This window comes from Mus caroli, chromosome 6 (genome assembly GCF_900094665.2).
Source record: "Mus caroli chromosome 6, CAROLI_EIJ_v1.1, whole genome shotgun sequence".
NCBI lineage: Eukaryota > Metazoa > Chordata > Mammalia > Rodentia > Muridae > Mus > Mus caroli.
Window position 1 is genome coordinate 107,827,428 of NC_034575.1, and position 25,363 is coordinate 107,852,790.

The following is a 25,363-nucleotide window of genomic DNA, read 5'->3' on the forward strand; positions in this document are numbered from 1 at the left end:
GAGAATTTTTATTCCCCCAAAAGCAGAGCATGGACTTCCAAGAGTCTTCCAAGATGACTGAGAATATCATTTTTTCTTGCAGAACAGCCTGGCACCTGCTCCACAATGAACTGAACCCACTGAACTGAGATGGTGCTTACCATACAAATTGATGAATCGAATACAGCTCTCAACTACAAGTGGTATAGCTTGTCCTGAATCCTTAAGGGAAAAAAAAACACATGTGAGTTTTGTCAGGCATGCCACCAAACCACTGGCAAAAGACGTTGCAAACATGGTGATCAAGTCAAGCCAACAGATTAGTACCACGTGATTAGTAGGAAAACAAGCAAGGAATTGCTAACTCTAGTCTCCAGGGATAGTTACCATACGGCCTTCAGTTAAGTGCGGAAGAAGGCATAGCTAGGATACATTCAAAGAAATGCTCTCTTCTTACCCAGCTGGCAAGGAACTGGGCTCAGCTTGACAGGCACACTGGGGACAGGAGAGACGGAAGCCAGTGTGTGGAGGTACCTGGAGTCTGACCTTGAAGCATGACCTGACTCCTCCTCCCAACTCCACTTTGCCCAAGTCAGCATCTTTTCCCAGGGCTTGGGGACCAAGAGGCAGGATCAATGCCTTTCCCTATTACTGTGGTATCTAGTGTCAGAACTGAGGACACACTTTGGATGAAGCAGGGCTGGCTCTTACAAGCCCTGTGGGGCTCTAAGAAGGGAAAGTGAATCTTATGATGTCTCAACTTAAATATCCAGGTACATATTTTGCTTATCAGTAAGCATAGTATATGGAGACATTCTAGAAGATGCCAAGTCAAAAGAGATGAATTGGATGCAATTTAAAGAGTTGTACCCAGGACACAAAAGGATATTCAATTACACCTTTCTAGATTAGTCTATAGTCCCTAGTGGTTGGGCAAGAGTTAATTTTCTTTCAGGGTCCTAAAACCCCGAAAGGGTGACCTTCTTGTTACTTCAGATCACATCATGAGTAGCCTCCCTAGAAGGCTAGTAAGTTGGTGGGCTCTTGGCTCTGCCACACCCCCCACCTGCTGATGCTGCATCTGGGGAGAGGATAGGAGATGGGCCCATCAAACATCTAGGGTCCTGCTCTAGATGGCATTGGATCTACTAGTTGCATGGGGCTTGAGGGCCTATCTAGTAAATACCTGGTTCCTGGTTCGAGCATTTCTTCTTCCTCTGATAACAACAACAACAAAAAAGAGAAACAGGCAGCAAAGCAGAAGAAAAAGAAAAGATTATGCAGGAGTAAGATCAGTTAGAGTATGCAGATCCTTCAGAGTCCGTGAATGCCAAAACGCAATGGCAGCCAGCAATGGTCCTGGGGCATTTGCCCGCCAGCCTGCCCAGGGGAAGGGCCCTCATCCTTCAGACCTCCTAAGAGTTCTGGAGCAGTCCCCACCCAGCCTTTCAATAGGCTGCCTAGCCTCTTTCTCAGATGCCAGTGATGGAAGGGCCTCTTTCATTCCTTGTCAATCTGTAGGAGATATGTGTCTACCCCATCCCTGGATCCATGCCCAGTTTCTCAACATGAGGGAGTCACCAATGACAAGAGTCTGCTGACCACATACAAGGTTACCCCATCTGCCTATAGAAGGGATCCTTCATGTCTATCATAAACTGGTTCCTAGCATTCATCTCTGGAAGCATCATTGTTGGTTAGATATTCTATCTCACAAACTCTCCTTAGATGGGATCCAGGAGATCGCACCAGATTCCAGACTCCAAACACATCCAATACCTTGATGATCTTCTCTGACTGGAAGCATGGCTCTGTTTCCCCTCCCAACCACTTACTGTTGCCCTGGTACTGAGACCCTCTGGGAGCACAGAAGCTTGGAAGGGTGAAGATGGGAGAAAGTCAGTTGGAACACCTTTGTGACCTTGATGGTGGACTGAAGCCTTTGTTCCCACACTGAGAGATCTTGCCTGATTTTTCTGGTCATGTGTGCAGTGACTTGGGGTCTAGGTGGGAGGTAGGCAGAGAGTCTAACCCAAGCTCAGTGAAAAGGACAAGCTAACTAAGAGATATGAACCTTCCTGGGGCACCATATGTCCAGTCGTGGCATCTCAATAGTTGGGATCTGAGTTGCAATGATGTCAGCTAAACCCACATGACTTCTAGAACTCAGCATCAGCCTGGTCCAAAGGGAGTCTCAGGATGGTGTCCTAAAATTAATCTAATTAAGAACAGGCAAGAAAAAAAAAAAGAACAGGCTTACACAGTGCCAGAAGATTCTAGAAACATACATGTATCAGCCCATTCTATGCTTACCCTAAACTCACAGAGTAGATTTAGTCTTATTTCATAGAAATAAGGTGGAGACTCTCCACCAACCCCACAGGTAGACCTTCTGGGCCTAACCATGGACTTATAATAAATAAATGGAGTCTCCTTCAGTCTGAGAGGAGAGAAACACAACGTTTTTTGGTTTTTGTTTTTTTGGTTTGGAGTCAGGAAGACTCCAGGAAGCCCATAAGTCCAACTCCAAAAATCTCTATAATTAACTTGGAGCTTCTCTCGTCATAATCACAGCAACACAGTGGGATTATTCAACCACAAATCTTTTCCAAGGCCTGGATTGTCAAAGCTGAGGACTCAGTCTGCTATGTGTTCAGACAGGATGAGGAGCTGAATAAAAACTGAAATTCTCCTCTTGGCAGTTGGAAGAGTGACTATAGACTCTGCCTCTCTGGACTCTCTGGATCCTTCAGAGTAAACCTATGCCATATGGGGCTCTGGTGACTCTGCTCAGAGTTGGTCCATTGCTGAAGTTGTTAGACTTCACTGATTGGAGGTAGCCTAAGAGCAGAGGGAGCATAGAGTCGTGCTATTGTGTTCCACAAACCCACTTCTCTTCCCAAGCCAAATGACTTCTTCTTCTAAGAACTCTGACATGCACTCCAACAGAGATGAGTGGTTCCTCTTTGGACATTTTTCTCAGAGCCAACTGACCAGGGTCACTATACCATACTTCCTCTTACCACTTCATACCTCCAGTGGTGTCACAAAGCTAAGTTTCAAAGGGAGCGTCTGTATGTGTCTGGGGATGGTAGTAGGAGAGTGTTCGTTTGTGTGTGTGTGTGTGTGTGTGTGTGTGTGTGTGTGTGTGTGTGAGCACGCACGGGCATGTGTGCATACTTGTGGAGGCCAAAGGTCAACTTCACATGCCATTCTTCAGGCACTAGCCACCTGGATTTTGAGCTCTCTGATTAAGCTAAGCTGGCTGGCCAGGGAGCCACTGATTCCCTAGAGCCAGGATTCCAAGTGTGTGCCGCCATCCCTAGCTTTTTAACATAGGTTGTAGGGATTGAACTCATGTGCTTAGGCTTGCAGGACATGCCTTATAATTACCACATCATCACCTCAGCTCCATGGAGGTTTTAATTCTGGTGGAGCAGGGAATCCATTCTAAGAGGAAGTCTGACACCACCGATGAAGAAGCAGAGGTGAGGGAGAAGGAGGCACAGGAGGGACAGAGGGGCAGTGAGGAAGCAAAGTGCTCTTTAGACACACCCCCACCTGCCACGACCCTCTGGGTGGCTCCCTGTGGGCCACACAGTCCCTGAGGGGGTTCTCATTTGAAGCACTCTGAGGTATTTTGCACTCTCCTTGTCCAGGGGAAAGCCCTCTTTCTCTAGCTCTTCTGTTCTGTTTTTTCTTTTCTTTTCTTTTTTTTTTTTTTTCTTTTTTTCCCCGAGACAGGGTTTCTCTGTATAGCCCTGGCTCTCCTGGAACTCACTTTGTAGACCAGGCTGGCCTTGAACTCAGAAATCCGCCTGTCTCTGCCTCCCAAGTGCTGGGATTAAAGGTGTGCACCACCACTGCCCGGCCCGGTGCATGGGGCAGCCTCTGTAACTCCAAAATCACGAGTGATGCTCATGAGACTCTGCCCTTCCCCTGACTGACACAGTCCTCTTTTCTGCAGAAACTGTTCTCATTGGCCGCTGGTGGGTGTAGTGACAATTTTGGAATTTGGGTTTCTTTAAAATCCCAGAAATATTGGTAAGAATGTGTTTTCGTTTTAATCCCAGGTGTGGGGATACGGGGAAGCTTTGGACTGTCCACAGTGCTTGACTATGACCTGGCTCCCGTTCTGGCAGAGGCGTGTTTTTTGTCAGCTGTGGAGAGTTTCTGTGATCGTGTGATGTTTGGAATCTTCAGAGGGTAAATACATGCTAGAGCCCCTACAAGCAGGGCTGCTGGTTAGTGGTTGTTCAAGGGGGTTGGTTGTGACTTGTTAGTAGTTGTGGTCAAAGAAACAAAAGGAAAGAAATTAGATTCACAGGCTTTCCTAATGTCTCTCCCCCTCTCTATCCCTATTTCTCTCCCATCTAGTGTTAGGGAGATAAATGGTAGAAAAAGAAGAATCCACAAAGTAGCAAAGACCAGCTACAGGTAGGCTTTCAGAAAACTGTCTAAGACCTCCCCTCCTCTTTCCCCTAAGGACACATCTCAACACCATCTCTGCCTCGAGTAGTTTGATCCTGGATGGCTTGATACTGATTGATAAACGAAAACAGGAAAAGTCAACTCAGTTAGCTGAGACATTTTTAACTTCCCTAAGCTCTGGATCGAGGGTTAGCCTGGCATTTACAAGGGTTACCTCAACTCTATTCCCATCTTTCAAACCAACCACAAAGAAGCCAAATTAAGTGGAATGACCTTTTCTTATGAAAAATTGCATGGCTTCCTGTGCTGGTAGCTATTTAGCTAACAAACTGTAGTTGCCTTGTCTGGAAACCCACAGGGGCTAGCTTTGTGCTGTTTTTGATTAGTCCTAGTTCAGGAAGAAGGGGATGAAGCTGAATAGTGGTGTCTCCTCCATTGCCCTTCAGGTGTTAGGACTGCAGCTCGTGGAGCAATGAGGCCAGCTGGCTGGGACCACTGAGCTGAGACTCCATCTCTTTGGTGCATGACTGATCAGACCCCTCCCCATATGGCTGAGAGAGATGACTGCCCACTTAGGGTCCGCTAGTCAGAAGCAGAATGCTCTGATGAAACTAAGCCTCACAGAACCTAAGAATGAACTGCAATGAGAAGCTGCATGGGGCCTGGCGAAGGGATTGGCAGGGCTGTTAGCTGGAAGGGACAGGGGAAGGAGAGGCTGCCATTACTTTGGACTCATTCGCGGACTCCACGGCTCCCCAGCAAGTACCTTAATGAACGCTTCCATACTGCCGTTAAAGAGTTTATGGCTATACACTGAAAGAGGCCTAGGTCTCCTCATTTTCTGTGGTTTAGGGGGAAGACAGGGGGGCCTAGGGGAAAACGGAACAAAAGAAATCAAGAAGGCAACCAACATAAACGTACCGCTGGGAGAGACGCTCTTCAAACCCACAACTGGAAGAGAACACAAAATGCAGAGGGAGCCCCTGGCCCCCAACACATTCGTTCCCCATGTTCCATCTGAAGGCCTCTGGACGGTTTAGGTCTTAGTTTACCTACAATGCCAAGCAGGAGCAACTCTCACAAAACACAAATGCATTCTACTTTAGGGGGTATGGGGTGAATCGAAGAAGCCCCTGCAATGCCAACCAGAGGCTGGCATCCTGCAGACCAGATGGAGGGGAGGAGGGGAGAAAGGTGTCATCTGTAGCCAAGAAAGCAAGAGACTTTCAAGCAGCATCGAGACGGTTAATTTGTCATAATATCGGCTGAAACCTATCACCAAGGCCCAACTCCCAGTGTACCAAGGGCACTCTCTTCCTGATGCCTCTTGGCATTTCAAAGGCATATGACTCATCTTTGTTGCATGGATCTGAGAGCCAGACAGATAGATGTCGGGATGCAAGCTGCTCCTTCTTTAGGATCCGTAGGTGGCCTGGGATGTTATCCCACTCATCGGTCAAGTACATTTTGGATCAGAGCTCTGTCAAACCCATTACCACACTTAACCCAGTGTCTTCCTATTACACGTGGCTCTATTCTACAGAAACTAAGGCTCAGAGAAAAAGAGCAGCGAGTCAGACCCACCTCTACCCATTTCCCCTCTGAGGAAGTAAGTTTTTTTTTGTTTGTTTGTTAATTTGTTTGTCTTTTACGTTTCAAGTCATGGGCATAGTGCCAGGACATCGTGCCATTTCTAGCTGCAGACGTGTCTGCAGTCCATGGCAGGAATCAGGTTGAAAGTGTCTTGCTTTGCTTTCGGATCTCCATTCCCTGGATTCTGCTGTCAGCCACAGGGAGGGGAGTCCTGATACCACAGTCCACCAGGAGCAATGAAATGGCCACAGACACCAGACCCGTGTCCACAATTGCTCGCCATGCATGGGCCTGGACTGGCTTATTTGCTCATTTCCTTACACAAACTGGCCCGACTCAACACTGGGGACCTTCAGGGAAAAGGATTCTAGAAAGTTTGGAGGAAGCACCCTTCCCAAACGAGGCAGCTTACTTTCAAATGGTTTGGCTCAAGCTATGGGAACAATGAGTGTATGTATATTCAGCCAGGCAGATAACGGGCATATATGAGAAGCAAAGACTTGCCCCTTCTCCAAGTCTTGATTGACTTCTGTGTGTTGGCAAAAATCTTCTGTTTGTTTCTGAGACAGGATCTCATAAAGTCCAGGGTGGCCTCAAGCTTGCTATGTAGCCGAGTATGACGTCATACTCCTGATCCTCCTGCCTCCATCCTTTCAGTGCTTGAATTATAGGCATGCACCTTTGCACTGGGTTTAATGTGGTGTTAGCAACTGAACTCATGGCCTCGTGCATGCTAAGCAAGCATTCTACCAACTAAGGTATATCCTCAGCCCACACAGGCAAGAATTATATGGGCTGTGGAACCAACCAACATGAAGGAGGCTTGCCCTGCCTCTCTCCCTTGGGCTTCCTGTGCCCATGCCCTTCAGCAGCCCAGACATACAGGACACTCTAGCCAAGTCCTCCAGAATGTTTCTAAGTGTTGAGCAAAGGCTGCTAGCTCCAGGACATGCATGGGCAAACGGGCAAAATCCAAACAGCATGCCATCCAATCAAGGGCACCAAAACAACAGCACAACCCAAACTCTGAAGAGAAACAGCTGGCAGGATTATCTCCAGCCCGTCTCGGATGGATGGGAATTTGGTTAGCTAAGTCCATGTCATTTCCTTTTTGTAAAAAATACTACATCTTTTTTGAGAACGTGTGAAAACAGGGAGGGGGAATCTCATATAGTGGCTCTCTGCTTTTGAATTTTCAAATGTAAAAGCCAAGAAGAAAAAAAAAATATGACACAAAGCCACAGGATCCAAATTTAGGGATGAAGAATAAGGAGGATGGCAATGCCACCATTTTTGTTTTCCTAGTACTGTGGGCTCTGGAGACACTTCTCCCACATTGCATGATTAACCCCCCTCACAAGTCTGGGAGGCCAAGGAGCCCACAGGAAATTAAGAAATTTGCCAGTGGCTACGCAGATGGGATCTATCAAGAGCCGGGAGTGGAGTGGAGTGCAGTTCTTCCTACTGGAAGCTCCATCACAGGTATGAAGTAGAGAGAGGGATCTTGCTAACTGTCTATCCATCTCTCGCGGCCGGCAAGAATGGGGATCTTGGCACAGGCACTGAAAAGGCAGAGTCGAAAGCTCTAGGAGCAGGATATGCTTCCCCAGTTTTTTCCTGCCAAGTCCAGAGTATAAAAGAAAATGGAGGCCTCTTTCCCCACCCCATGGTGCACTGGGGAGTGGCTGGAATCTCTGACAAGGAAACGTAGCTATCCCAACTTTGAATGACACCAAATCTGTATCAACTTACTGGAATGCTGGGTGGGGCACAAAGTGGGGAGCAGGGGGGCAGCTCAGCCAAGGAAAGTGGGGCAGCCTAAGCCTTCCATCTCTTCTGCTGCTCAGTTGCAGAGCAAAAACAAAACAAAACAAAAAAGGAAAGAGAGAGAGAAGGGAAAACAGGAGCAAGCCACAGAGAGGAGAGAAGGATACCAGAGACAATGGCAATGGCCCCTCTCTGCCTTTCAGCTGGGATGAAAATTAGCATATGCTGGCAACACAGGCGTGGCTCAGAATTAGTCTGCGACAAAAAGTGAGAGATTAAGAATGCCCCGAAACAACCCAACAGATGTGGGTGTCAGTATCCAAAATGGTGTCAACACTGATGTTCAAGGGCTTGTGGATTCTTGGAAGCTGACTGAAGTCGGATATAAACTGAGCTGCATCTGATAGGTCGTGACGTCTCCCTTCACACAAGGACTCAGGCCTCTTGTCAACCTGCTTAAGGAGGCTGATCTCCTTTCAAATCATAATGATCAAGAACTGGTGTTTGCATCTCACTTTGCTGTTTTTATCAATTCTTCAAAGTCTATTAGAACATCTGGTCTGCCTATAGGAACTGCTGAACAGCTTTGAGAACAGCGGGGCTATGGTGAATTGAGGCCGTTCACAAATCTGGCTTTAAGTGTGAGAAAGAGGCCAACTAGACAAGGGCAAGAGCAAGAGCAAGTTGGCTGAGGGAACCTGCTCTGACAATGGTCCCAGATGACTCTGACTGTGAGAATCTACTGTCGACACAGCCAAGGTGCAGAGACAGATCATCCGGGGCCTCTGGGACTCATTTTAAAACCACTTTCAGGTTGACAGTGAGGTCCACAAGCTCAATAATGAGCCAGAAAATATCTGGCTAGGTCTGAAATTTGGGACAGGATGCCTAAGTGGGAGGTCTAGTCATCCAAACTTCGATTTCCCAAGCCCTAGGCCAAAGCAATTGTAGAAGACAGTATTTCAGACAGTTTAAAAAATATGTATATATAGGGGTTTGGGTTTTTTGTTTGTTTGTTTTTTTTTGTTTTTGTTTTTTTGTTTTTTTTGAGACAGGGTTTTTCTGTTTATCCCTGACTTTTCTAGAACTCTCTTTGTAGATTATGCTGGCCTCGAATTCAGATATCTGCCTGCCTCTGCCTCCCGAGTGCTGGGATTAAAGGTATGCACTACCTCCAGGTTTATATTATTAAAACAAAATCTGTCTGTCTCTCTGTCTAAATATCTATCTATCTATCTATCTATCTATCTATCTATCTATCTATCTATCTATTTCCTGGGCTTTCTTGGGGCTGGAGGAGCCTAAGACCTGGCCAAGGGATATATTATGGCTCTTCTCCACCCCGACCCCATAGTCTGCTGGAGCAATGTCCTGCCTGCATCTTACAGATTAGGAGGCAGGGGGACACGGCCCAATTCATCCCACTTTGATATAAAGTTCTCTGAGTTTTATAGCAATACTCTCTTACCAGAAAAAAATAAAAAGAGTAACAAATTTGGGTTTTTCAAATGTGACCTGAGCAACTGCTGTTCTACACGTGGGAGGGTCCTTGCCTGTGAATTATCTCTTTGTTTCCAAACTGCCTGGGCCCAGATGAACATCTGGATTCCTGGAAAACTCTAAATCTCCAGATCCAACATATTTAAATCCCACAGCTTCCCAAGCCTTTGCCACGCCCACTTGCTTCCCCCAGGAGCAGGGAAGAGTTCAAGGGTCATCTTTGCTGTTGCCAAGTAGGACAGCTTTTCAGGATTCTGAGCCATTGGAAAGGACTGGTTTGGAAGTAGAGTGTCACTGGGTCACTGAGACCCCTGCCCCATCTCAAAACAAGGTTTTGAAAAAAAAAAAAGTAGCTACCAACTGCCACACACGATAGAGGGAAGATCTCTGGGCCAAATGCTAGATTCCTGTTGAAAATCCAGACACCAGGGCAGCACTGGCTGCTTAGGCATCTAATGCCTGTGAAAGGCTGAAGACTGCTGAGTGGAAGTGGTCACTGGCTCTGGTGTGCTCAGGGAAAGCACAAAGGGAGATGCAGAAGGAGCCAGGAGGAAGCCTGGGTTCCCTATCTTACTGGCCTAGTCAGTGCATCCAAGTTCCCACTAAACTTCAAGCCAAAGTATGATGGGCAGTACAGGGGTTAGGGTGGGAGGTAATCTGGGTATGCGTCCGTGTGTAAGCAGCATGCGCGTGGTCATCTGGGCACAGCATCAGCCAACCTCAAAGCCTTAGCAACTGAGGACCCAGCCTGGACCTGGAGCGCCTATCAAGCAGTGTGGGCAGTGGCCATGTAACATCCAAAAGAAGAAAACAGCAGCTCTGCAGCCTAAAGCCTCTGCTAGCACCTTTAGCCACCCTGGAATCAACTCTCTTCCACTACCCCTCAGCAGCTATGAAAGTTCCCTGTGGCCAGCCTGCAGGAGCGTGCATGGTTTTGCCAGTCTAAAGCCAGAACAAGCAATGCAGCCTCAGGAGCCACTGTCTCCTCTCCCATCACCCCGGTGGCCCCAAAGGTGAGGACTACCCAGTGTCCCTGGCTCCCAGCAGGCTGTCTTCACCCTATACCTTCACCATCCCACCCTCCCACCCTCCCACCTCATCCCCTCAGTCTTCAGGCAGCCATTACAAAGGACACAACAGATTCCCCAGCTCTCACCTGGTCGTGCCGCACTCTGCTCTCTCCCCTGGGGAAAGAAAACAAAATTGCATGTTGATATTTCCTTGGCTTTGGTCATTGTTTTAAGCTGAGAACTTTCTTTCCCTTAAAACCACCATAGACAGATCCCATGTATGCATCTTCAGTCATTCTTTAATCCTGCCCCCATGTCCTAGGCAACTGCTACTCTTCCTGTCTCTGCAGGTTTGATAGGCATTTCCTAGAAAGAGAATCACTCTCCTTGTGGTTTCTCTCCTGAAGCTGTCTTCTTTAGCTTACCGTAATTTGTCTGAGGTTTATCCATACAGCATGATTCGGTAGGTCATTTTATTTATTTATTTATTCATTTATTTATTTATTTTTGGTTTTTCGAGACAGGGTTTTTCTGTATAGTCCTGGCTGTCCTGGAACTCACTTTGTAGACCAGGTTGGCCTCGAACTCAGAAATCCCCCTGCTTCTGAGGTCATTTATTTTTATGGCTGAGTAATATTCCGCTGTGTGACCAGACCACAGTTTCCTTGCCTACTTGTCAATAACCACCTGTTGTGTAACAGTTTCCTCCCAGCTTGAAACATTCCACCCCACAAGGACGCTCTTTAGGCAGGAAGATGAACAGTTCCAAATAGCTTCAGGAAGACCCTGAAACTAAACAGATTCACTAGGGCCCTCCTTGCCAGAGCAAACAAAGCAAGCAAGCAAACAAACAAACAAACAAAAAAACAAACAAAAAAACAAAAAAACAAAAACAATCCCTCTTAGATTGGAAACCAAGCTGCAAAGAAGACTTGATTGAGAAAAGACCAGCCTGGAAGAGGCAGAAATTGGCAGGGCTGCCTGGAAGAGGTTTAGATCAACTCAATCACTTGGAAAAGACACTCCAACCCATTGAGCTGCCTGCTGGCTGTGCAGTACACTCTAGGTTCCCAGCTTTGTGAGCTGTCACTGGAGCTGGCATTGGCATTGGTGATACAGTTGTCTTTGAGCCATTTCTGTTCTTATAAGTAACCTTTCACCCATATTCCTGTAAGAAACCCTAATAAAATTCATCATTTCCCCAAGTTGGACTTTGGTCCTAGCTGTACTTTGTTCTGCTGTGGTTTCCCTATATGGGATGAGTCACACAACACTGCCTTCCAAGAACTTCATTCTTTGTTCCCCAAAATGTTCTTCCCCTGTCCTCAAATTACTCCTGCCCAAGTCTTCAACATTTTGGTAAGTGGACATCACTTAGCCACTTCGGTTGGAAGTCAGAGAAAGGCTCTTCAAAGCTCTCTTTCCTTCTTAACCTCAATGGCCCATTTCGCTCTATTTCAACACCACCATCTTGGCCCAGGTTCCTACCATCTCTTGCTTTTGAAGTGCACCTCCTACTTCAATACAATATATTCCCAATTCAGCAGTGAAAGAAAGAGTTTTAGCCAGAGCAAGTTTCATCTTCCTCTCGCTTTCTAGGGTCCCCTGTCTCTGTATTCATTAGCTAGTCAAGGTTCCAGGGGACTCTGCAAACTGTTACATGTACAACTGGAGGACTCCTTCGTCCTCCAGCATGATGCTCTGTCATAGATTTCTCTTCTAGGGCTCCATGTTGGTCTTTGTTTGCTGGGTTTGTCTTGCCCATGACATTTGCAGAGCTGCCTCTCGCTAGCCTTTTGCATCCCCGCTGAAAAGCAGGATGCAGAGTAGAGTTTCCTCCACCTGGAGTAGACTAGGGTCTCCTTAGAGCTCCTCTGTTCCTCTTCTTTCTATATTCGCTTATCACAAGTGTTTGGCAGCCAATGTGGCCCACGGCCTTCACCTTGGAGTTACAGCTCTAGACTAGAATCTGACTAATGTTCATATGAGCGTTTGTTTTGTGTTGCTTGTTTTATTGTTGTTGTTGTTGTTGTTGGGGGAGTGTCTCACCTCAAACTCATTATGCAAAGTAGGATGACTTTGAACTTTGGATCCTGCTGCCTCCACCTGCCATTGGCTAGGTTTTCATGCCACTCTGGGGCTAGAACCCAGGGTTTTATGCATGGTAGGCAAGTACTCTCCAGCTGAGCTAAATCCCCAGCCCCTAAGGTTTTGTTTCCTTGTTTGTTTTTAAGAAAGAACAGAAGCATTCTCCCCTAAGGAATGCAAGGCACTGTGGGGCTAGAAAGAAAGAAATGAAGGGGGAAAATGGTAACCTGAGATCTGAGAATAGAACATGGAACATACAGACATATATTGTTCCTCAGCCCCTGACCAAAGGCCTGGCAGGTGACAGGGTGGACTGCAGGAGTTTGATCTGAAGCCAAAGATCCAGCCAGGGCAGGGGAGAAGTCAGGTAGAGCAGGCAAATGTATTCTGTTTAATCTACTCGTGTGTCTGGGGGTCTGCTGCATAGACTCATGAGACTCCGGTTAAATCATCATGCAGAGACTTGGGAGAACCCACAGCATCCCATGAAAAGGCTTCATGATGGCCTGAGATTGTTCTGGGGAAGGATGGCCAGCCATAACACATACCCTTTTCCTCAGGGCTGCATCCAACTGCTACCCTTAGCACAGAGTCATCTGTAAAGCAATTCCTGCCCCTTCTTTTGGTTTCCAAATGACCCACTCTTCCGTGGGCTTGCTATGGCCTCCTCACACTGTCACACACTATTTCCTCTGTCCTGACCCCTCTTGCCCATCTTTTCACACAGCTGGAACCTTCTCGGGTACAAGGTAGATTGTGACTATGAACTTCTAGGATCAGAGTGAAGCTGCAATACACGTCTAGAGATGACCTCATGAGGCCATGATGGTATAGCACATTCCCACACTGGTGGTCACAATGGTGTAAACACACCTACTACACTGTCCTTATAAAATTAGAGCACACTGAACTTCGTACATGTAACACTTGGTACTGATAAGTGATATCTACTGTTTATGCTACTTTAGAAAACATCTTTTCTTCTCCTAAAACCATGAGTTTGCTGTAACACAGCATGGTGTGTTATACCGAAAGCATCCTCAGCTTGTGTTTCAGTCATTCTTGATTATGTCATTTTCTCTTGTGTTTGCATTAATTTCTTAATGTGATCTCACACGTGCATCATATGCCCTGTGGGAATAGTCAGCCTTGGGTTTGTGTCAGAACTGCTTGTGATATTAATATGGTGATAGAATTGCCTAACCTATTTCTCAGAGGATCTCCTCATCATTACATAATGCTTGTATGCAGCTGGTTGACTGAGGTAGTTAGCTGTGCCCTGTGAGGATGGAACCCCATCTGTCCGTGTGTCGTGGCATAGCCCTGTCAGTCTGTGCTTCTGGATATATGAGAGACAGCTGTGTGAAGCAAGAAGGTAGGAAGCAAAGGTTTAGGTCATGGCCTTGAATGACCTAAAACAGTCAAGGTGGACCCTCCTCTGGGACCCTTCAGCTTTCTGTCTGCATCCTTGCTCTCTGGAAACCCACTGGCAACCTATTTAGAGATATGAATTGTCATTTCTAACAAATATCAGCCAAGTTTCTTTTTAAAGCATTGTCTTTACAATCAGAGATCATTTGGGGTTTTAGAAACATAGTATAAAATATAGTTGGTACCTGAGTCCAGGGGACTGCTTAGTTTTATGATAGGCTGTTAGGCTTGGGTCTGACTAAGCTATGTTCCATCTCTGTTACAGACCATAAACTACTAACACTTAAGACCTTCAGCAAAGTAGAAATGTGCTAGCATCCCAGGTAGAAACACAGGTAGGAACTTACAGAAGACCCACGCCCAGACTGATAGGGAGGTCACAGGTAAAAGATTCAGAGACAACAACAAACCAAATTCTCCGGGCAATAACATGACACTACCACACAAGACAGTGTGGACTGTGAGTGTGTGCTCTCAAGAACAGCAATGCCAGCCTGATGAGCACTTAGCCGCCTTTGAAACATTCACTAGTTGGCCAGGCAGGCATTGTGGCACTCACCTTTAATCCCAGGACTTGGGAAGCAGAGGCAGGGGGATCTCTATGAGTTCAAGGCCAGCTTGGTCTACAGATTGAGTTCCAGGACAGTCAGGGCTACACAGAGAAACCCTGTCTTAGGGGAACAAAAATTTGCTTGTAAATTAAAATGACCTGGAAGGACATTTTCTTCTAACTGGCAGGTTCCTTGAGTCACACTGTCAAAGGGGTGCTTTGGAGAAATGGAGGCATATGACATCACAAAACAAACAAACAAACATCCCTGAAATAACAACAATAAACCCAGCGTGAATACTTTTGAATATTTCTGAGGACCATATTTCTCATTTTTTTTAAAGATTTATTTGTTCATTTCATATATATAAGTACACTATAGCTGTCTTCAGACACACACCAGAAGAGGGCATCAGATTCCATTACAGATGGTTGAGAGCCACCATGTGGGTGCTGGGAATCGGACTCAGGACCTCTGGGAGGGCAGCCAGTGCTCATAACCTCTGAGACATCTCTCCAGCCCCTCTCTCTTTTTTTTAATGTTTTCATTTCATCTCTAGCAACATGAAATAGCTCTGATGGCAGGTGTAGACCAGTGATGAGGCCTAACCACACCCTAACCCTGCCTGCACTTAGGTATCAATCCAAATTGCTCAGGTGGAGCTGAGGTGACTTGGAGATTACATTTTAGAAGAATAGGCCTGGCACAGTGGTACACATCTTTAATGCCAGCACTGGGGAGGTAGAGGCAGGTGGATTTCTGTGAGTTTAAGTCTAGCCTGGTCTACAGAGCAAGTACCAGGCCAGACAAAGCTTCATAGTGAGATCCTGTCTCAAAAATAATATAATTTATAAGAGTGGATTTGATAAGGGTCTGAGCTCTGTCTGTCTGCTCAGCTCAAATTCTGGTTGCCTTACTCAGTGCCCTAAGAACCCACAGCATGCCGTTATTAGATCGTAGCTATGCAATATGAACAGCATCTTGGTGTAAACTTAGTTTGTCTTTTTCTTTTTCAGTTATTCAGTGCTTTATTAACTTTATAATAGTATATCAAAGAAAGACATGGTGGCAGCACAGGCTTGGAGAGCTCTGGGGAGCCAGAGGCAGAAGGATTACAAATGCATGGCTATCCTTGAATTCAAGGTTATATATCAAGTTTGAGGCCAGTCTGGGATATATAAGATCCTGTCTCAAAAAAAAATTTCTTAATAGCACTAATTGTGACATACCATACTAATATAAGATGTTAATAAAGGGGAACTGAGGGTTGACCCTATGAGAATGATACCATTTTTTCAATTTTTATGTAAATTCAAACCCATTCTAAATAAAATATTCATTTAGACAAAGAAAACTTTCGTAGAAATGACCAGTCTCCTAAGATCTGTCCCTAATGTCAAAAGAAGCACATTGGGCTTTTCTGTAGGTGACGCTAAAAATCACACGATGGGGCTTCTAGGTGGTTCTTAGCTGTTCCTCCATTCAGAAGCATCATTTTCTCAGAGTTATTCTTGCCAACCAGCTCAAAACTCGGAAAGGAGACTTCAGAGGTCACATCTCATTGGTAACATGCACAAGAAACTTTTTCTAAATACTGTCATTTCATTTTTAGACTCATTTAATCATAGGGAGAAAGTAAATTCAAGGTCCCAGGTTCAGGGGAGCTGGGGACTTCCCAATAGCAGAACAGCTTCTATTATAAAGAAACAGTTGTCTGAGTCCAGACATGTCAGGGACAACTCGTAAGGGAACAGCTGTCTGAGTCCAGACATCTCAAGGACAACTTCTCCATCTTGCTGCCAGGGTCAAACTAAGTTTATGTTCCCAGGCCTAGGAACCAACTCCTATCCTGATTGATGGACACTCCCTTGCTCAACACCTTATGTCAAAATATGATTAGATGATACTACAGCCCACTCTACTACTCCCTTGCTTCATGGTGTCATACTTTAAATATGCTGTCCAATGTTTCTTCAGGGTTGTAGTTCAGCTCCTGAGTCTGTTCTGTTGCCCTGATCAATCAGTAGCTGCTTGATTACAATACATTTTTGTCATCTGCATTGACCCGGATTTGTTGGTTGGATTTAAGTGGACCCCAGGACAATCTCAGTGTGAGACATAGTTGATAAAACCTGGAAGACCAAATGGACTAGGAGCCATGCCAGCCAAGCATTATGATCACATGAAGGCCAAGCAGACAAGGATAGAAATGGGTTAGCACTCGGAGGGGAGCAGGGACCAGAAACCTCTCTATCCCACAGACCAAGGATCCAACTGGGACCTTGGATTTTTTTTTAAAAAGTGCTTGGATTTCTAAGCCCAGGAAATCTTAATTTCAAAACACTAGTAGTCACCAAGACATACTGACTTGACCTTCTCAACATGGGTCCAATCCTTAGAGGTCAGGAGGGGAGGAACTTAACAGATGAAGGGAAAGCTCACTGCAGCTAACTCCTCCACACTTGAAATGCTAGCACTTTGCAAGCCTGAGGCAGGAGGATTATAAAGTTAAAATCATGCTGGTCTATATAGTCAGAACCTAGAAAAACAAAGAGAAGGTAGAGTGAGGTTAAGGGACTGGGGAGTGAGGTGTGTGTGTGTGTGTGTGTGTGAGAGAGAGAGAGAGAGAGAGAGAGAGAGAGAGAGAGAGAGAGAGAGAAAAGAGAATCAGATCAGAGATTGCTATTGGCAGAGAACGGAGAGACTGACTAAAAAGGGATGCATGGACATCCTTGAGGTTAATAGAAATATTTTATACCCTATGCTGGGTGATGTTTCTACACAGAGACTTGAAGACAGCAGGACTAAGATTGAAGTTTTAAGATTTCCCAACCTAGCTGGAGCACACTAAGGGAGAGTAGGATTTTGGATGGGGTCAAAGAAACAGACCCAGGACCTCCCTGTGCTTTTGGAATAGCTAAGAATACTCCGATACCATTGGAAGCTCGGTTGCTTCAGACCTAATTTTCTGGTCTCTTAAGGACTAAACCATACCATGTATTTATTTTTCTTCTCTGGATCTAGAACCTTGGTGAGGCTCTCCAACACTTTCCTGACATGTGCTGAGAAACACTGGTCCCTATGTCCTTAGAGTCTCACCTCCTATTTATGGGGACCCATCCACCCCTTGGCCTTGCCCTTTCTTACAGCCACACAGGACTCATCCCAGCCCCTGTACCAAGGCAGTTTTTCCAACCTGTCTAGTGAAGGCACAAGAGTCCAGCATCAGGTCTATCCCTGTCCGATGCTGGATGTCTTGAGCTGAGGTGGATCAGCTACTCCAGGCCATATAGTAGTCCCTCTTGGGCTCTCCAGCATCAACTCACCTTCACCCAGGGTCTGCTTGAGTAAGTCATGCTTGGCTTGCAGCTTGGTGATGAGGTTACTGCCATTCACATATTCTTTAAATTTCTGTAAGACACATGGACATAAGGAAGGTTAAGGTCACATTGCCAAGTGATGACAGGGTCTTCATGTCATCTTCCTGACAGGGAAACCAAAGAGAGATCAGGCCACCCAGGGACCTGACATGGGGACAGGTAGGCCTCTGCACCTGCTTGAAGCTCTTCCAAGTGGCTAATTCTTAGGGACCCTCAGGTCTTGTAAGTTGGGTTGTGTACACAAGAGGCAGGAGACCATGGCAGTGGTGGTGGCCAATTCTACAGTGAAGACTGTGGGCAGCACAAGGTGAAAGGCTCCTCTGGTCACCAAAGCTCCACTATGCATCCAGTATCAGAGCAACAAGGAAGAGAGCAGAGGCCCTGCAGCTGAGGCCAAGGGCTATCAGTGCAGAGCCAAAGATGAGCCTTTCTTCCACATGAGGAAGGCCTGTGCAGGCCAATGGAAACCTTCTAATGGGACTTCTCCCATCACTATACTGGGGGGAATAGTTTTCTGGTCGGATGAGCTAAGGATGAGTGTACACAAAATGCTTTGCCCCAAGCATCACAGAATGTTGAGAGGGGGACCAGGAAGAGTTCTGGTTACCTCCTAGGTCACTGTCCTTGTCAAATTTGGTGTGTTATGGAACAGTGACAAGGGATGGAGAGCCATCCAGAAGAGCAACACAGCTGATCTCTCTCTCTCTCTCTCTCTCTCTCTCTCTCTCTCTCTCTCTCTCACACACACACACACACACACATCACTTGCCTGGGCCTCAACCACATCTCCATATAGGTATCAGCTTCTCTTGCTCCACCCCCTATCCAACAGCACCAGAAGACTGCCCAGTCACTGAACCACAGAGTAAGCGCAATGCCAGCAGGTCAGACAGGATGGATGCTGGTGGTGAATGTGAAGCAGGAATGATGGCGCTGAGGTGGTAGAGTGTTTGCCCAGCTTAGCTACACGGAAACTGGGAATAGTGGCACTTGCCTATGATCCCAGCACCCTAAGTGCAAAGAGAATCAAAGCTATCCTCAGCTACATATGAGGCCAGCCTGTGCTAAGATCTTGTCTGAAAAATAATGAAAGCAGAATCTCTAGCTTGAGGTCCAGGACTGCAGTCACAACAGTGTAAGAAGACATGGAAGTCAGAATATGAAAAAGGCAGAATGTCTGGCCTGTTGCATTTGCTGATGGCATTTGCAAAGGCTCTGAGGATCAAGTCACAGAGACAGAGGTGAGAGGCTGATACATCAGCTAATGTCTCACACAGAAACCTACTTTCCCAACCATGGCAGAGAGAAGCCAGCCAGAATCAGCCTGCTCTAAAAAAAATGGGGAAGTCTAATATCCCTGCCACATTGCCATTCACCCTGGGGGATTTCTCAGATGAGTGGGAGGCTATCATGCCTTCTCTCTTTCTCCAGAGACCTACTCAACTCTAAGGATCTGGCCTTTTGTTCATTAAAAGTCACTGCCATGTGATTCCACTGAGTGCCACACACACATACACACATGCACACATACACATGCACACAGACATACACAGAATAGCACCTCTCCATGACCTTGGAGGGCTGGTAGAGAAAGCATGATCATATTTGTTCTAAGGAATCAGAAGCACAGAGTTGGGCTCCTCGCTGTGCAGCCTGGAGTAGAGGCCTGTCTATTTCCAGATGCCCTCCCCTCTCCCCATCATTATCTCCTGGAGGTAAGCTGAGAGTAGACTTAGGGTGAATCAACAAATGTGGGGCAGAGGACCAGCAGCCTCCTCACCAGGTCAACATGAAAATTTCTGCTTTCTGATACCTCAATTCTAACCTTTCATTTCTCACGGGGGAGGAATCACAGGGCCTTCAAACTTCCACATTTCAGAGCCCTGCTGAGGAGGATACTACACGAAGCACTTGAATTTCAAGCAAGTGCCCTGGCCCTGGGTAATTCACACCTTCGCTAAGGATTGACTTACAGGTTGGCCATGTAGGCTTCGAACAGTACCTCTGATTTTATCACATGTCTAAGAATTCATAAAAACCAGAGGTGAGGTGCACACATATAAGGTGGATGGTACCTGAGTTGTCTATCAGCCTCCATACACATGTGCATACATGTATACACACACATATCAGTATGCATACATATTAATATACATAAGCATAAAGAAAAATATAATGTCTTTCCTTGGTCAAAGACACAAGATTCCTTTATATACAAGGTTCGGCCCCTTCTTCTGTTACCCAGATTTTGTACTACTGCAGAGGTGGCATTCTAGTTATCCCAATTTGTACTTCCTGCTCCCCCGTAGGCCTCTAATAGAAGCGGTAGTTGCCAGAGGTCATGAAGACTAGCTGTACTGGCTGGTTTTGTGTGTCAACTTGACACAGGCTGGGGTTATCACAGAGAAAGGAGCTTGAGTTGGTGAAGTGCCTCTATGAGATCCAGCTGTGGGGTATTTTCTCAATTAGTGATCAAGGGGGAAAGGCCCCTTGTGGGTGGGACCATTTCTGGGCTGGCAGTCTTGGGTTCTATAAGAGAGCAGGCTGAGCAAGCCAGGGGAAGCAAGCCAGTAAAGAACATCCCCTCTGTCTTAGTCAGGGTTTCTATTCCTGCACAAACATCATGACCAAGAAGCAAGTTGGGGAGGAAAGGGTTTATTCGGCTTACACTTCCATACTGCTGTTTATCACCAAAGGAAGTCAGGACTGGAACTCAAGCAGGTCAGAAAGCAGAAGCTGATGCAGAGGCCATGGAGGGATGTTCTTTACTGGCTTGCTTCCTCTGGCTTGCTCAGCCTACTCTCTTATAGAACCCAAGACTACCAGCCCAGAGATGGTTCCACCAACAAGGGGCCTTTTCCCCCTTGATCACTAATTGAGAAAATGCCTTAACAGTTGGATCTCATGGAGGCATTTCCTCAACTGAAGCTCCTTTCTCTGTGATAACTCCAGCTGTGTCAAGTTGACACAAAAATAGCCAGTACACCCTCCATGGCTTCTGCATCAGCTCCTGCTTTCTGACCTGTTTGAGTTCCAGTCCTGACTTCCTTTGGTGATCAACAGCAGTGTGGAAGAGTAAGCTAAATAAACCCTTTCCTCCCCAAGTGCTTCTTGGTCATGATGTTTGTGCAGGAATAGAAACCCTGACTAAGACACTAGCTTTGTTTTCTTTCTTGACAAGGTCAAAGAATACCGATGGAAGGAATGAGGTATGTGCCAGCTACGGGACTGCAGCAGGGTCTTATAAAGGCTAACCACAATATAGAGTCAGAGGCTAGAACTGGATTAATTTGTGGCAGATTCTATGAGGATAATTCAGTCAACATCAGTCTAGCTATATGTCTCAAGTGACTTGGTTTTTCAGCCTGTCGATAGCCTGGCATAGCCGTTACATTTTCCTTTTAGCAATCTTTAAGATATTGGAGACCGTGTTCCCTGAATCTGCACACCATACAAGATCTGAGAAGAGCATAGGTGTTGAGCAGTTGGATTAAGATTCTGACAACTGGTACCTGTGACAGGAGTCCATCAAGAGGATAGCTCAGGGAGGACCTACCTAAGTTGTTACCTACAAGACCTTTAAGAGGAGGGAGGCCTGGCTGCATATGGAGAGAGAGTTAGCTGATGCCATCTGAGCTTAAAAACAAATCAAAGCAAGTATAGGGCATGGCAGCATATGTCCTTGACGACTTTGACTTTAGATATTGTATTTGACTTTAGAGAATGTATTCAGGAGCCACTAGGATGCTGATGCTCAGAACCAAAGCTTATAAGGGAGAGCGGGAAATTCAGGGTCTACAACCTGGAGAATGGAAACCCCAGCTTTCTGCAGCCAAGACTGTTAGATAGCATCAGCTTCATGCTGGTCACCAAAGAAAACAGCATGGAGACCAATGCCCAGGGATCCTGGGGTGGCAGATTTCCTGATGATAACAAAGAAAAGCTTTGTATCCAGTACCAGGCACACTCAAGCAGCAGGGCTGTTTGGATGAAAGAAAGCTTGTCACCTTGGGCATTTGAGCAGAGTCCCCATGACCTATATGTGGATGTGTACCACATGGAAAATAAGTCCCTTACAGCCCCAGCCTCCATGTTCAATAAGCCTAACTTGAACTAAAGCCCCAATTATCCTCCCTCTTCCTCCTGTCCCCTGGTAAAATTGAAGGTCTGGAACCTGGGATTTTATAGGAGAGAGACTAGCAACTCCTGAATAACTAGCTCGCAATGCTGAGGTCCTAGTTTTCAATGTCTAGTCACCAATTTAGGAAAATAATGAGTGCAAAGAACTCTGGGTGGTTATCTGACTCCTTCACCAGGTTCCTCTAACCCAGAGGTTCTCAACCCGTGGGTCTTGACCCCTTTGGGGAGGGGTCGTCACATGTTAGATATCATGTATATCAGTTATTTATAATATGATTTGTAATTAGCAAAATTATAGTTATGAAGCAGCAATAAAATATATGTGTGGTTGGAGGTCACCACAGCATGGGGTATTAAAAGATCATAGCATTAGGAACGTTGCAAACCGCTGATCTAACCCAAATGACTAAAACTCTCTCTTTGGTTCCTTCCAAAAGCATCAGTGACCATCACTCAGGATGAATGCCAATACCACCCACGGGTGAGTCACTCTACACTTCAGAAAACCAATCCAGGCAACCTAATGTTGAAAAGCACGTTGGGAGACTTATGTCATAGTATTTTGCTGGATCTCTCTCATTCAGACTTCTTCCAAAGCCACAGGCAGGGTGTCAACAGACAGTGGCCTCTGGGTACTGGATGCTACTTACTGTAAAATAAAACATTTCTGTTTCCTGCTGGTTGGCTCTCCTTTTGGCGATGTTGATTTTGCTCATGTAGGTCTCAGAAGCAGCTGACTTTATGGACTCTGTAGATCGGCTGTGTTGGAAGGCATCAGAGACATCGAAGTCTTCCACAGTCAGCATGTCCTGTAAGGTCTGCATGGTGGCATCCAGGGTTTTCCGAACCTAGGGAAAAACAGTATATCCACAAATACACTTTATTTCATCATGCCTCTGACACCACTAAGTCCTTTTCCTGAGAATCTCTTTGTTCTTTTACTTAACATCTCTAGAAGGTACACAGGACAAGATGGCTGATCTTCTTATATTGACATAAACAGTGATGTGAATTGGTCATTGGTCCAAGACCAAGTAACTGGCAGGCTAAGAAACCAGATTGCCCAATCTAAGGTCATTTAATGGATTGCTTCTGCTGAGGAATGTCATGAGGATGATGGAGTCAAGTTTCTAGGCTTCTTTCTCTGGTCTGGTTAGAGGAACCTAAACGAGACTTCTCCTGGGAGCTAGAGGGATGCCACTTGAACATGGAAATCAACAGAAATTCTCTCATGTTTTCCCTCATTCATGGAGGAAGAGGTCATCTAATAGTGGGTGTGATCTTCTGGGAGACAGAACCTTGGGGAAGTTAGTTCACTGCCACAGGATTTAGTTGGAACACTTGTTTCCATCCTAAGGCACAGTGGAACCACACACCACAGAGATGACAGGAGCAGGGTTTGAGGACCTCAGTCTCACAGAAGCCCTGGGATGAAGGGGGTCTCAGTGGCAGACTCCATATCCCAGAGGTAGGTCAGTCCAAAGGGGTCACTGGCAAAACAATCTGACTCTATTTATTATAAGATCATTGACACTTAGTGTCTCTCTTATTTTTCTCAGCTGAAATGTCACCTCCTAATGGTGTCAGGCTCCTGATGTCTTCATACCATAGCACTCATGGTTCAATGTTTCTCCACATGCAGTCACTCATTGGTCTTCCTATTTTAATTAGTTTTCTCATCAGAAAGAGGAAGACCTATGAGGCCATGTTCCCCTAATTTACTCTCTATCTAGAATAATGTCTAGCATGTATTATGTGAATAAATACCACATAAATAAATACTTGTTGAATGGACAAATGAGTGAATACATCAAAATCAAAGATTTTTTTCCAACATAGACAGACAGGAAACTGATTCAAGGACAAGCATATCCAAGTCCACCCACAGCTCACAGAGAGGGCTGTGTGCCTCCGTCTCCTCCCTGTGGCCCTGATTTCCATTTAAATCTCATTAATGGCATTATACATGTAAACCATTAAACATCCTTTATGGTGGTGGTGGGGAGACAGAAGATAAGCAGAAAGAAAGGACGCATTCTGTCTGCCTGCTGTATCTGTCTTGCCAGGTTTAAAAAACATGTTGGTTTGTCTTCCTGTGACCTTCCCCAGGCCTGCTTCGATTTGTGTCAGCTCAGCTCTGTCCTAGCTCTGCCCTCTATAGCGATTCCAAGCACAACTGTCCCTATTGTCCAGGATAGCCTTCATGACATTTGAAGACAGTGGCCTCCTCACCTTCCACCTTGACTGCACACCACCTTGAATGGCACTGCCCACATCCTGGGGTCCTTTCTTCAGGGCCCCAGGGTTGGCTGACATCTTTCCTCTGACACTGCCTGCCTGGCTTCTTCAGTCTATGTCCGAATGGGCCAGCACAGTGTGATACCATGCCACTCAGCAATATGGGAGGAACCCTGGACTGGTGAGGCTGACCCACTCCCTGGGGTTTGAAAATCCACAATACATTTAGGGTGGCCTGGACTACCTATTTCATTGTGTGATTTTAAATATTAACTCTGACTCCTGATGATGAGAACCAAAACTTATAGCAGAGAGTGAAGCAGAAAAGCATCAACTCAGTAGTAAGCACCAGTCACTCTACGGCTGAGATGGAGCCAAGGCTCACATTTGAAAACATTTTCCCAAGCATTCTAAGCCTGCAAATCTGCAATCGTTCTAAACATAGAGTCCGGCTTTCTCTTGTTTCCCTTCCACTTGAGGTCTTGTAAGCATCCTTTAGGGCACTAAATATTCTTAGTGCAGGTGGGCTGTGTGGTTATATAGTCTCCCACCAATGAGCCATCATTTTCTACATAGCCCAGGGCATGAGACTCCACTGCACAAGCGCAAAGAAACTAGACGCAGGGCAGCAGCTCACTCACCTCTTCGTTCTCAATCTTGAGAGTGGCCAGCCTGGACTGCAGCTGGTGGTACCGCATGAGCAGCTCCGTCTGGACAGGCTGCTGTGCACTGACCTGGCAAACCTGCAGAAAGGAACTCTGTCATTGCAGATCCGTGGAACCAGGGTGGGGGCTATCATTAACATTCCATCCAGAGCCCAGGACACGGGTCCAGCAAGGCCAAGTAGTCTGCCCTGGGTCACCCGTGTTGGACACAGCAAAGGCAGTACCAGATGGGAGCTAGGGTCCTCTTACTCTAGCATCTACCCTCCTGCTGTCGCCAGCGTGGTTCTTTAGTCATATTTGCATAGTCACTGTGGGCTTGAAGAGACCTTTGACATAATCTTAGCAAGCCAGACTAATCAGTTGCAAGGCAGGGAGTTGTGGAATGAAAGTAACTGCTTGAACAGACAGTAGTGAGCACAGTGAACCAGAAGCAGTTGACAAGTGCTCCTGTCACTATCAGGAATGAGTAAAGATGCACCAGAGACAACTGTGACAATCACATTGTTGGTCTGTCTTGTCTACAAACGGCATGTCCACAAATTCAGCCAACCAAGGCCAGAAAGTATATATAGGAGGGGGGTAAAAATCTC

The 25,363-nt window shown here is 46.1% G+C and overlaps 1 protein-coding gene across 2 annotated transcripts in view; it reads right to left on the reverse strand.

Annotated features, from left to right (window-relative positions):
- The window catches only part of Srgap3 (SLIT-ROBO Rho GTPase activating protein 3), a 230,337-nt gene that overhangs the window by 31,484 nt on the left and 173,490 nt on the right, over positions 1–25,363 (reverse strand). Inside the window, exons 8-13 of one of the 2 annotated variants that reach the window (XM_029478506.1) lie at positions 24,750–24,851; positions 22,521–22,718; positions 17,677–17,761; positions 10,427–10,454; positions 1,166–1,196; positions 141–201 (exon numbers count right to left, since the gene is read on the reverse strand). In XM_029478506.1, coding sequence (XP_029334366.1) covers positions 141–201; positions 1,166–1,196; positions 10,427–10,454; positions 17,677–17,761; positions 22,521–22,718; positions 24,750–24,851 — 505 coding nt within the window. Of the gene's footprint in view, positions 1–140; positions 202–1,165; positions 1,197–5,176; positions 5,280–10,426; positions 10,455–17,676; positions 17,762–22,520; positions 22,719–24,749; positions 24,852–25,363 lie in introns of both variants that reach the window. The other variant, XM_021165145.2, reaches the window with a different exon arrangement.